The sequence below is a fragment of the Gymnoscopelus braueri genome, assembly GCF_963280865.1.
Source record: "Gymnoscopelus braueri genome assembly, chromosome: 21".
NCBI classification, from domain to species: Eukaryota; Metazoa; Chordata; class Actinopteri; order Myctophiformes; family Myctophidae; genus Gymnoscopelus; species Gymnoscopelus braueri.
The window spans coordinates 18,483,505-18,497,615 of NC_137623.1; the positions used below are offsets into that span (position 1 = coordinate 18,483,505).

Below are 14,111 nucleotides of genomic sequence, written 5' to 3' on the forward strand. Positions count from 1 at the left end.
GAACAGCGAATTTTTCCCTTTCCCCAAATGCCAGCTGAGTTTTTGTGTTCGCTGGCTCCCAGGTTGCCAAATCATGTGCGCATATCCCCCCACGGGTATGGTCTAGTAATAATAATTATAATTATTACTAAAATAATAACAATAAACTTGACTTAAATAACATTTCACACCCCACTGTCAACTGAATGCGCTACAAGTATCTGCAGATTTATTCCTACAGTAATTTCATCTGCCAAGTTTCTTTGCAGCCCATTCTTAGAATGCTGGACAGTTGGGTTCATCCCTCATTTGCACATACATAACTAACCTTGTACCCACAGAGGGCCGGACTGTAATTGCGTGGTTACACCTTCCTCCGGCCTTCCACAGGCTGAGTTATGCATCTCATCAAATTGTCTTGTTGTAAACACCCTGTCTGAGGTTCTCTCGTTACCTGCCCTAAATGATTAACGTAGCCCAGTTGCCAACTCGCAATCTGAATTCCAAAGTGATTCCTGCTTCCCATCTTCCCATTTCATCCATCAATGAGATCATTGCATGATGAGATGTGACAGGGACAGTTATCCCCCCAAAGCAAAACGGTTTCCTATTTCTGAGGTTTACACTGACACAGGCTGAATGCCAAAGCCAACAGAGCCTGCGGTAATATCAACTTGTCAGGGTGTAAGCTATACAGTGCACTTATGCACAGCAGGACAACTCTGTCCAAACTGTGTGATCTGATTTGATTAAAATCTGATTCGACAGATAGAAAAGACACCTGGGGCTTATTTAGTGCAGAATATAAATGTAGCTCTAATAACTCAGAAATGTGATTAAGTGCACAGAAAAGTAACTTTTCTTTTGAACAGAAAACTAGACCAAAAGTCTCAGTTGGAACTATCTCCAGTTGACAGTACACAGCGTGCTCCCAACCAGACAGATGGATTCCTGCAGTGTTTGAATTTTCATCAGTGAAAATGTTTTATTTAAATATTAATCTGATATCATCATTATTATACAAACTGTTGCAATGATCCAGTACAGAAGCCTCACATAGTACCAAAGGAAAGAGAATTACACGTCATCAAATATTATGACAGATCAACAAACACATAGGGCTGCCTTGAGATGAAATGTCATTGAAAAAACAAACAACATCTATTGTGGCACCAAAATAATGGATTTTTATCAAACAAAAATGGAATGCTGCATTGGCATTTTTGAAATAATATCTCCTGGATGAAAGTAATGACAGCGCTGCTGCTCAAAAGTCATTTTGAGGTGTTTGCCGTCCTTTTGTTCAATTCCGTTCTAAGAATGTAATCATTTTTTTATCACTACATTCACCTTCACATCCCGACAAGTCAAGTTGTCCTCAGAGGAGGACAAGAGAGATCCACCACAATTGAGGATTTTTGTATTATTATTTCTTTGCACACTCATTTTCGTAGAAGTTCATTTCAAAGATGAAAATCCGCTTTGGTGATGGTTGCACTGAAATGAGAACATGGCATCATGTTTGTACAAATACAGATACATCACTGGCCTCTGGCTTTTTTGGGATAAAAAAAAATACATGCTCATAATTTAATTTACAAGTTGTACAGAGCTTTCCTCTTTATACACGGGGCAAACACAAGGCATTCATTTGAACTGTGCCCACATTAGATTTTTTTAAGATTTGGGAACTTGGCATCATTATCCAGATCTCAATCAGAAAGGTCTTCCAAATAACTCTTCACAACTTGAAATCTGGATGATTTTAAACAATGCGTCTCATCCCTGAAGCATAGCAATCAATGTCCAGTAACAGAAGAGATTATGTTGGTGAACACAGTTAAGCTGCCTGTGAGAGTAATTTTAACTGCAGGGATAAGACAGGGTTGCTGCCTATCACCCACACATCTTGTACCCAGGGAGGGAGTTGATGGTCTCTATAGCTTGATTCCCCAAGCATGACATTCTCTAGCAAACCGTTGTGCCTAATGCTCAATTCACACCAGCAAACGTCGATGCTAGTCCACAACGCTTCATGCAATAACTGGGGCGTGTATGAGTGACACCTGTCACTGTGTGTTACCGTGTGAAGTACAGTGCATATTGAAATCAAAGATTTTGCAGCTATAAATGGGAATGGAATCAATTAGCAACATGATCTGTTTATCAACAAATTGTTTACATATAAGCTGCGAGACCTGCAAGACGACGGGCTAATTGTTGGATGCAAGTGCATTCGTGTGCACTGGCGTAAGTTGAGGATTTGTCAGTTTCGACGGCACAGGTATTGCTGTTGAGGAGACGCTCTGGAACAGTGTAGAGATGCTCGTCTCTTTAGACTTTGCATTGAAACACGCCGTTCAATCAGAACGTGGCAGTGTTGTGACACTTTTGGTGTGAATTGGCTGTTACTGCTGAATCAACAAGTCCCATATGCCTCCACAGTGAAGGATGGGTAAAAAAGAAAGGAAGGAAATCTGGGAGATATAAATTTTCTTTGTCTTTGAAGCCAAATGAAAGCTTGAAGGGATTATTGGCTTTTGAAAGCAAACACACGATGTTGTAATAATAATGTGTGTAAATTGCAATCATCCTCATTCAAGATTTGACGTTTCTACATATGTGGACATAATTTATCATTCTATTAATGGTTGCCTGTTTGAATATAAATAATGTGGGGCATCAACTGATAACATCGAAGGGCAAGGAATAATGATACCAGTCATTAATATATACCATTATATATGAATTGTTTCTGTCTTTGGTTGCATGATACTTATGTTGGATACTACTTGGTGTATAGATACATGTTGAACTGTTTCATAAACAAGTGTATAAAACTTAAGCATTGATGATGTAGAGAACACAATTTACCATCTGATGAAAAGACAATTAAGGTCAAATATTCCCATACAATTTGCACAGTGAATAGGAATAGAAACACGTGGAAAAGGGGAGCAACAAGATGGACTGCTTAGTTCATACTGTAGATCTGATATGAAGTTAACTGCTGCAATATGAATCCAAACACTTTGGCCTGTGTTTGGGTCAGATTGTCAAAGCGTTTAGTTTATAAATGCTGTGGATGGATACAAAATACACTGCAATGAGCTCTATGATGTTAAAAAATAAACAAAATATATATTCTAGGTTGCATTGTACCTCACTTCACCATCCAAACTATCAAATACTGTCTTAATCATTTGCAGCCCCCCTACTCTTCCATTGAGACATTTAAACTAGGGGTGTGCCGATACACTAATTTCACGAAACGACACGATACGATATTGGGCTCACAACTTCGATACGATTTCGATACGATACGATACGATACACACTTTTTTATTATGAAAATATATGGGGGAGAAAAAAAGCAAATGCAAACAAATAATTCAGTTTTTGCATTATTCAGACATGCAAACTTGTAGCTTTTCAGCTACAATAGCCGTTTTGAATCCAAATAGGGCAATAGTGTGACACCTGACCCGAAAAAAAAAAAAAACATGTTGTCAACATTTTCACCTCGGGGCTGTTTGCATGCCTGATTATTATTATTGTAAAAAATATAATAATAATAATTTCAAAACGATACATATCGTCACGAAAACGTATCGCGATATATCGCGGGACGATATATCGGCACACCCCTAATTTAAACCCATGGAGTTGGGTAGGACACACCTTAGTGGTTGACAAGTACCCTTGTACGAATCCTAGGTATTACAGTTGCAATTACCTCTCTCCATCATTATATTCACGAATTATAGCTTTAACCGATTTTACAAATCATCTCATGATCTCATCTCATCTCACATTCATGTCCAAAACTGTTACTCTTCAGGATTGAAATTCAAAAACAGAAAAAGTACCAGATCGACAAGCTCAACGCGTTTGAGCTTGTAAATCTGCTACTTTAGGTACTTTTGTGGGACACTGTAGTATGATCAAGTAGGGCACTCATTTACGAAAAAAACACACAAAAAGTTAGGGAAATGGAGATAAGAGGTCTCTGCCCACAGATGCTTTCCAGGTCTATATGGGTTAAGTCTAAGCTTTCATGGACTGTACTGTAAAAGGATCTTGCAGTCATCAAGCAGTGGTGGTGATTGTGTGGTCCTCTCACTTGTTGAACACAAAAATGAAAATGAAATATTGGGTCCAATCTGAGATCGCTATGATCAAGGAGATGTTTTGCTATACTGCCACATTAACCCCATTAAAACCGGGAAAGCATTTGTGTCATTTTTGATTTTTGCGTTGGCTATTAGAAAATAGCAGATATACAAGCTCACAGTGCCGTGCTGCGAGCTTGAACATCTGCTGTTTTTGAACATTTTTGAAAAAAGGTGTGAGAACTACTGATTTAGAGGGCATTCGTAGAATCGGCCTCAGGTCTATAATGGGTTAAGAAGAAGACCCCTGCGATTGATCCTGAACGGCGACGGACATAGGGAAAGTGCGTGCTATGAGCCTCTCCTCAATCCATAGGCTGTATGCTAAAACCTCAAAACACAATGTGAAAAACGCAGAAAATCTAATCTGGTCTGAAAAAAAATGACAGACGGAAATGGGTAAACAGTGGGTAAAAGTGATGGACAATACGAGTTTTTTTTTTTACGTGCGATGAATTTCGGGTGAAAAATACGGACCAGTGTGCAAGCGCCTGAAGTCCAGGTTTGTATTTCAAATTATATACATTAGTGGCTGTAGACTTTCAGGGATTATATGTCACTTATAATACCAATTCATTTCATCAGGACTCTCACTTATACGCAATGAACACATGGCACAACAGGGGAGATTGAGACATGGTCATTCTTCCATGAGCAACGTCCAACAGTGTCCTCTTTTCCACATCAGGAATGCTGTACCTCAGAAAGTGATCTGTACAATAACGTAATCCAATGGGCTGACAGCTGTGTGCAACGGCGAATGAGAATGTGCTGCTGGGTGCAAGTAGCTGGGAGGTGAGGGTCAACTGTGCTGTCCACTCGGTGCAAAATAACAGAGAGAGAGAGAGAGAGAGAGAGAGAGAGAGAGAGAGAGAGAGAGAGAGAGAGAGAGAGAGAGAGAGAGAGAGGGGGAGATCTGGAACGGGCACATCAAGCCAGTTCTTGAAAGTATAACAATACATCCTTTGCCAAACCACAAGCCAGGAGAAGAAGTGCCAATCCATAGTTGAATGATGTTCTTGCACCTGTAAAGAGAAGGTACAGACAGTGAAAAATACAAATACTTGTGTTTGTTCTCACACACACACACACATTTTTTAAATTGCCATTTTTAACCGTAAGCCTAAAGCCGAAAAATAGCAGATCTACAAGCTCACAACGCATCGCAAGCACGACACATTGTGGCAATTTTCCGGTGCACAACAACAGCGCGCAATCAAGAATAAATCAGGCATTACTCTATCTCTAATCCCTAAACCTAACCTCTAAATGTCCAAGCCTAACCCTAACCCCAACCTATGTGGCATCACAGACACACACAAGGTGCAAGCATAGCAGCTGTCACTGGGTGAGGGCTACAGCTAGAGCCCTCAGACACTCCTGCCCAAAAAAATGTTTTCTTTGATTCATGATGAAATCAACCCATTTGCCTGGAAAGACAAACTCCACTGCAGTGTTTCACACACAATGTATATTAATTGGATTTACACTATTTTCACAATATCTGTATAATATTGTTCTTTCATTCCTTGATGACATGGCAGACTGTCCTGAGTCATGAGTCTTTGCCTCAGGTTTTTCATTAACTAATTGAAGGTCCTCTCAATTGAAAACATTGATTCTTCCTTCTAAAGCATTATTATTGTACACTCTAGTCTCGACCACCCAATTAATTAGGTTGCTTCTGAAGGTATTGCTTACCTAACTAAATTAAGGTTTGACTAAATGAAAGGGGTGAAATTAATCTGGAGCTGGAGATGTTAGATGTTGCTTAAAATATACATCCAGAATAATTATTAGTGAACATTCAATATCATTATTAAAAAGTTGTTCGATATAGTTTTTTTTGCACATGCACACGCGCACACACATGCACACGCACATACACAGAGCAGAGCCCTTTGATTTATTCAATAACAAACGAGGAAAAGGTGCATTCGTTTTTGTTACTCCACCTACACATTTTCTGTGAGATCAGGTTGAAAAACAAAGGGCCATTGAATTAGTTGGAAAAGGGATTTGCGCAAACAAAATATAAGGATGTAATAACGCCTTGACGGATGCTGAACTGATTTGAATTCTGCTTTTCAGGTCACAAAACGTCTGTGAGGTAACAGACTATTGAGACAACTGAGTCAACAAGGTGAAACCCCGGAGCATCTCAGGGCCTCTACAGAGTCTTGAACCTCTGTGGTCCCCTCTGATTGGCCAGCTGACTGGGCTGTCTCTGTGACAGACTGGCTTGCCACCCTGCTTGCCAACTGGCTCCACGCCTGGTCGGCTGTCCAAGCAATGACTGGCTGTGTGTCACTGACAAGCTGAACGACTAACTGTCTGGCTGCTATAGCTGACTAAATGACGGCTAGCTGTTTGACTGCAGGGAAGGGAACATGTGAAGACACAGAGGAATGTCTTGACGTTTTCTTTATGCACACAAGGACTTCCAAAGGCCCTATCCCACAGTTTTAAAATGCTGCTATATAGACGATATATTGATGACATCTTTGTGATTATGAATTGCAGTGTGGAGGAATTGACATAGTTTCATAATTATTTAAATTTCTTTAATGGACATTGGCCATCTTAAGTTCACATTGGAATTTAATAGGGAGCGCATAAGCTTCCTCGATGTACAAAAGGGACAATACTATTCAAACTGATTTGTTTCGCAAGCCCACAGACCGTAACTCCCTCCTAAGAGGTGATAGTTTTCACCCACCACCATTGGTTAAACGTCTACCAGACAGCCAATTCAACCGGGTTCGTGGAATGTAGTGTGAGGATGCAAAACAAAGCCACAAACCTGTCTAAGAGATTTCTCAGTTGAGGTTATATTTTAAAAAAGAGTGGGTGGATGCAGCCAGTGAGCGCTTTGACCATATAACACAAAGAGATTGCCTGCGTCCCAAAAACATAAAAAGGAACCCTGTAACAGCCCTCTTATGTGCTGCATTCAAGTCATATTATCCAGTCCGACCCGAGGTTGAAAAAAGTTTTCCCAGAAAAGCAAGAACTTGTGTTCAAACATTCTCCCAACTTGAATTGGGTATCCAGTTGTACCATATGGAAACTATATGTGGCAATTGTGTGCAATGTACACAAAAAAATGCAGCGTTTTTGGTCATTGTCACACCGCAGCCGGGATACGTGGTGCTATTGCATGTAGCACCACACATGTGGTGTATCTAATTCTAATCCGTTGTCCTGGTGGGTTGGCATACAGTATGTGGGCAAGACATCCCGGGCTCTGCGCACCAGGATTAGTGAATATAGGAGTAGTATAGGCCCATGAACTGGCGATGAATGTAATCCTGTTGCTGCTCATTTAAAAAAGTCTGCTCATAATCTCAATAATTTGCGTTAAATTGGAGTGGAGAAGGTTGAAAAGCCTCCCAGAGGTAGCCTGGCTCCAGACCATAGACTCCGCCCAGTCAGATAATCAAGCTAAACCAGAGGTGGAGATCTCAAAACGTTACTTCTCCTATGTGAGACCTATTGGATTTATTTCCTCAATACATGTCTCCTGATGGTCTAAATCAGCCAGGAATTCGATATGAAGCCTTTCCTCTCGGTTATTTAGTTTTTGTGCCTTCAGGGCCTTATTTTGGATTAGTCTAGTGGTTGGTCTACCCGTTACTCAGAAGATCCCTTGTTTGACTCTCACCAGAGACACTAACAAAAAAAAAACTATCATATGGATAGGCCTATACTGTATATGTCATGTTGGATGTTTTGTCATGCCGTACTATTTTTGTAAACCCCTATTCAAGATTTTAAAAATGTTTTTATTGTTGATTTTTCAGAATGTTACAATACTCTACTATTGTTATTGTCTATCTATTTTCTGCCCAGGCATTGAGCACTCATCTGAGGGGTGGAGAGACAGGTACTTTGTCCCAGTGATTGAGTTTCCTGGTGTGCTTCTTCTGACTCCCAGGTACTATATTGTCATTGGCCAATTATTTTTGTATATATATCCCTTTGTCTGTCAGTAAAACATTTGCTTGGTGAAGACTTATAAGGTCAAAACGTTGCGCCATTAATACAATTGTTTGGAAGGTCTAAACCAGTGTGCGGATGTCCTAACCTCCTATTCTGATTCTTGCCTTGGTGTCCTACACCTAGCCTAAATACAGGTACAGGATATGCACACAATCTGCTCTTTGAACCTATACCACAGTCTGACATATGTATCAATAGGTTTACTAACATTTGCCTCATGTTAGTGCTGTATCTGTACTATGGGGGCATTAACACCAAATGACAAAATGAGTGATTCAGTAAATGTACTTGAATAGCATGAATGTGTCCATTGAACGTGGGGCCTCCTGCTCCTGTCCACCTGCAGGAACAGTGCCTCAGTCGCAGTTCTCTTAAAACGTAATTAATTCAAACATATTTTAACCCATTAAAACAGGGAATGCATCCATGTCATTCCAGATTGTTGCGTTGGCTAGTCAAACATAACATATATACAAGCTCAATGCACGCCACTTCGTGCCGCGCTGCAGGCTTGCACATCTGCAACATCTGCAACAAAAAAAAAAAATCTGGAAAGTGTGAGAACTACTGATTTAGAAGGCATTTGTAGAATCGACCTCAGGTCTTAATGGGTTAAAAGGATGTAGGAATTGTCTACATCAATGTCGGTAATGATGTCGTTTTTTTTGTAATTTACTTGGCAAATGGTTATGCAATCAGGGTTCATGGCAGTGGTAGTGGTGGTGGTGGGGGCAACCGCAGCTGACTTAGCACTGCAGAGCAGCAGTGAGCCACTCCTTGTTTACGGATGCAGAGGTGCAGAAAAGCAAGAAACACTTTAATTTCAAGCGAGCCTGTTGTGCTCATTTTTGTTCATCAGCCTCAAACTCAACGCTCTCTCTGTGACAAAGGAACTCCATCGACCCTCAGACGCTTTGGGAAATAGCTGAGGGCAGCCACGGCGGAGGCATTTATCAGTGTCAAGGCGGGCCACGCAGAGCACTAGCTGCGACACAGTTGTCAGCATAATTTGGCTGCCTCATAATCTATTCTGCAGCCCTGGGGATTATCCAACTTTTTGTCTCTATTCAGCAGCAAGTAATATCTCTCTGGTTCTGTCTTTGGCTTTGGGGTGCACGGGGCTATCTGCGAGCACAAACAGTTTTGTGCACGTCTGAATCCGACTGACCTCCAGGGAAATGATTGGCATATGTGCACGGGGAGAAGCGGTGCTGTGTTCATTTGGTAATCAGACAAAGAAAAAGAAAACAGAGGACCCTGGGACTCATTTCGTGCACACATCCTTAGTTTATTATCTCCGCCAGTCCGGAACGGCCGGGGGTGGGGATTATGTTTTCGCCGCTGTCCATGAGTCAGAATCCCGCTGGACTAATCGGTGTGAAACCTTTTCAGTGTCTTGGAGATATTAGTGATGTGCTTTTTTCATTAAGCTCTAGTGGATTGCTCTCAACTGCCATCAGTAGGGGATGAAGGAACTCCTGTGATGCAGACCCTTTCATCACATAATTTATCTTTGACATTCAACGTTCAGTCTAAAGCCCACTACTTCCAACCGACCTCCGATTTCTGTTTGGCTGGGTAGGCAATAATTACAAAATATCGTCATTCAGAACTTGTGCACTCTCAAAACTTTGCACCAGATGTTCTATAGCCGAAGAAAGTTTGGCTACTGTGATTAGTCAGACGTTGGTGAGAAGGTGGGCGTAATTCTTCACACAAAAGACGGCTGAATGATTCAAGGTGGGCGTGATTCTTCACACAAAAGACGGCTGAATGATCCAAGGTGGGCGTGATTCTCCACACAAAATACGGCTGAATGATTCAAGGTGGGCGTGATTCTTCACACAAAAGACGGCTGAATGATTCAAGGTGGACGTGATTCTTCACACAAAAGCTGGCTGAATGATGGAAGGACCTATTCATAACTATGCCCCAATTGTAACATCATCTAGATATATCACTTTTATATGTATCACTGTTGTGTATTGAACCATCTTTGAAAGGACCACAATGGAAATAAGCCTTCCAGCTTTCTTGTGTTCATCCTTTTGACTAAATGCAGGTTTTTTTTTTTACTTGTACGTGCAAATATGTCACTAAAGAAGTCAATCAATCAATCAATATATTTATTTTAGTTTCCGCATGCTGCCCAAGGCTTCATTATGCCAGCAGTGAAAGCAGATCGTTTTGAAGGGAGGTTGGCTGATGAGATTACTGTAGGTACTAGTCACAAGCCGACCTCCAGGAGCCGGTACTAACACCTAGAAATTGAAAAAACTTCATACCTCTGAGACAAATTTGTCACAGCACGTAGGAGGTAGATCCAGGACCTGTTCCAGCACTGACTGTACACAGGTTCAGTGGCTCGAGCGACAAAACATGCTGCGGTGTTGCTAGGAAGATTCATTGAGCTATAGCCCATGGGCCGATTACTGAGTGGGTGGGGTCTGGCGTTCATAACTCAATTGTTATTTTTCGGTTGGACTCTGTATGTGGCCACCTTAATCCTTGGGAAAGTGAATTGTTGATACATGCTACAGTGCGCTCACCTCATGTCACAATCCAACGTCTTTTTTTGCAAGTCAGAACAGTCCAATAGATACTTGCAGTCCACCACATACATAGTATGCATGCTTGATTCTGTTGCTACTAAGAACTGGGCAGACAACCTGTCTTTTTCTGTTATGACTATAGGGATGAGTATCCTAAGGGTTTTATCAAATTCCGGTGCTAAATCGGTGCTTTTAAAACGGTACCGGCTCCTTTTCAATAAAAAAAGGGGGAAAAAATGAGTCAATGACATTAATGGCTTATTTCTTTTACCACAGGTTTGAGCTCATTACCGTGAGTTTTTAGAATATATTTATTTGTATTATATTTTTTCACCAACTATTTCTTTTTTTTTTGGTGGAGAAGTGCATAATGGTGTGTTATATAAAGTCTAAGCCAAACCATGAACATAACAATCTCTTTAATTCATACAAAATCACTGACACAGATGGAACCCTATAATTGTTGGCCCTGTAGGCAACCTGGCCTGGCGGGGATCTGTGCTCCGAGGAGCAAAACTAAACTCTGTTAGTGAGAGGAGGAGGGGGAGCGCCTCAGTGCGGCTGCAGAGTTTGTATCAGACGGACAGCTGACAACGTCGTCAGATGTCCTCTTGGTAAACTGTGTAGTTTGGGCCATTCATCAATCAAAGAAGCATGTTTACATGATTAAAATGTGACACACATCTCCCTCTTAATGCAGCGAGGGTGCCTGCCGTTGTGATCCCATAGCCCACAGCTCAGGCCTATGTTCTCTGTCTAGGTGCCGTATTGCAGCACCGAATTCTACGTCACGCGGGCACCGGTCTGGCACCATCCCAAATGGCTCCGGGGGCCGAATTGGCACCGAGAACCGGCATCCATCCCTAGCTATGACACCAACTATCAGGAGCTTACCTGAGCTTGGGTTGTGTTGAGCCGTCTTAGAGGACGTGTGGGAGGAGGAAGTGGACTCCACCCTCTGGTCGGAATTCATGCTGTCCTGTCCAAAAGGAGAGTTGGACTTCCTGGGCTTTTTGTCCGTCAAGTGGAGCGGGGAGCTCTTCTTGGCGGGCGGTGCTGGCCGGCGAGGCCAGGCTGTGGCATTGACCTTCAGCCAGGCCTGGGCCTTGTACTCGGCGATCTCTCCGTAGTTGGCGCGAGTCACCCGGCACTCATAAAGGCCCTCGTCGCTTTTACCAACCCTGGAGAGCTGCAGCTTGTGGGAAATGTCGTTGCCTTGCACCTTTACGGTCTGACGGGACAATTTAGAGGGGAAACAAACGACATCATTGACAAATGTTTCCTGATTGGTGCACCTTGGCAGTTCAGACACTCAGCAGAATCCAGAGTTAATTTAACTCTTGCAGGGAATGTCGATTATCAAGTGAATTGTCTCAATTTTAAATGTAGCTACCTATATACATTATTCAAGGTTTGCTTTTGTTCTTTTTGAACATTAAAGAATCGTGCCAGATGAAAATATGCAGCTATATCAATTAAAAACTATTTATAAAAATAAAAACAGAAAAGGTATTCGACTATTTGTGTTAGGTCAGGGTTATAACATACAGTAGGTTTAGGATTAAGGTGAACCCTAACCCTGCTTATGGGCTGAACTTACACTTATTTTTGTCCCCTCATCATCAGGATCTGGCTCTTGTGTCATTTCCATCTGAGAATGTGGAGAGAGAGGGAGAGAGAGAGAGAGAGAGAGAGAGAGAGGGGGGGGGGATTAGAAAAATGACAGTAGTCTGGTAGAGCTTTAAAAGAGTGTCATTTCAACAGCAGACATTTTCAAGAACCCCTTACCCTCATCAATCAATAAACAATGCCCCCCTCTGGCTCAGTAGACGAGGTAATACATAAATTCTAAATACTCAACCCTCTCAAAATAGACAATTCAGGGTTTTCACGATGCCACTGTTATTTTCTGATTCCGCAAGAGCTATTAGATTAGATTACAGAGAGTCGGTAGCCACTTGAAGAGAACAGGTTGAAACTGGAGTGTGCTTTGACAAAACTGACAAATGCTTGAAACATACATCACGCACGCACGCACGCACGAACGCACGCAGACAGACAGACAGACAGACAGACAGACAGACACACACAGCGCTGATGGCATATTTTTTTGGCACAGCCACAAACACTCAACATACAGCCTTCGTCACTGACTGGACATTGATTTTAGAGGGTCTAATTTACTAATCCCACGTGGGAGGTCAAATGGACTCATGCCCATGCAAACTAAATAAAAATGTCTGCTGAATACAGAACTAAAGGGAAGCAGGAGCCATGAAGCAGAATAGGCTCTTTCGCTGGCCTGGTTGTGCGATAACCACCTACAGGGAAGATAAACGCTCAATGGCTGCACAGGAGGCCCTGGAGAAAGGGCACAGAAGATACAAGACAACCACTTGTGAACAGCCACAGTGCAGAGCGTCCTATCAAGTTCTGTTATTACCTCAGAGAGGCCTGCACTTATGGGCGTTCAGCGGAAAGGTGATTAATGATCAGGATTAGGAGCCATTGTTTTTTCCCTGTCTGTGTGGGTACGAACCCCTTACGTCTTCACTTTCTTCATAATAGGACCTGCCTTCCTCTATTGTGTCAAATTGTGTTGAGGTGTCATTGATTGTTCAACACCTCAGCACAGATCACCCCAGTCATCAATGGTGGTGCGTGGCGGCTGCATGTAAAGATGCTCGTGTAAAGATGTCTGACGAAGGAAGGCGCGTGTGGATGAAAGACATCCGTCCTAACACACTGGTGTCTGCATTCATAAGAACACAGTGAAATAATCTCAGTTCCGTCTCATTTACTTAGCTTGGATAAAATGGCCAATGTATTTGGCAGATGCACAATCATGCAGTGGTGGAAAAAGTACTCAAATTTTCTACTTAAGTAAAAGTACCAATACTGCAATATAAAAATACTCTGTTACAAGTAAAAGTCCAGTAAAAGTACAAAAGTATTGGCATCAAAATGTACTTAAAGTACCAAAAGTAAAAGTACTAAAATATTTGAAAATAGCAGATCTACAAGCTCACAACGCGTCGCATCACGGCGCGTTGTGAGCTTGTAGATCGGCTATTTTCAAATAGCCTAGCTATAAAATAGGGCTAAAGTGGTTAATGTATGTTTTATAATATCATAATTTATATCTGAAAAGTAACTAGTAACTAGTACGTTTTCAAATAATTGTAGTGGAGTAAAAGTACAATATTTGCCTCTGAGATGTAGTGGAGTAGAAGTAAAAGTATTGGAAATTGGAAACACTCAAGTAAAGTACAAATACCTCAAAATTGTACTTAAGTACAGTACTTAAGTAAATGTACTTAGTTACTTTCCACCACTGCAATCATGTTTGCTTATGCTTTGTAGATCATTGTGTGGTTGGTATTGCAATGACTTGTTTACCGAAAGA

General features: G+C 41.6%; 1 protein-coding gene across 1 annotated transcript in view; it reads right to left on the reverse strand.

Moving 5' to 3' along the window:
- Positions 1–6,502: 6,502 nt before the first annotated feature.
- The window catches only part of vstm2a (V-set and transmembrane domain containing 2A), a gene marked incomplete at both ends in the record, with an annotated part of 39,643 nt that continues 32,034 nt past the window's right edge, over positions 6,503–14,111 (reverse strand). The window contains 3 exons of the mRNA XM_080417428.1: positions 6,503–6,525; positions 11,600–11,936; positions 12,306–12,356. Coding sequence (XP_080273554.1) covers positions 6,503–6,525; positions 11,600–11,936; positions 12,306–12,356 — 411 coding nt within the window. The remainder of the gene's footprint in view (positions 6,526–11,599; positions 11,937–12,305; positions 12,357–14,111) is intronic.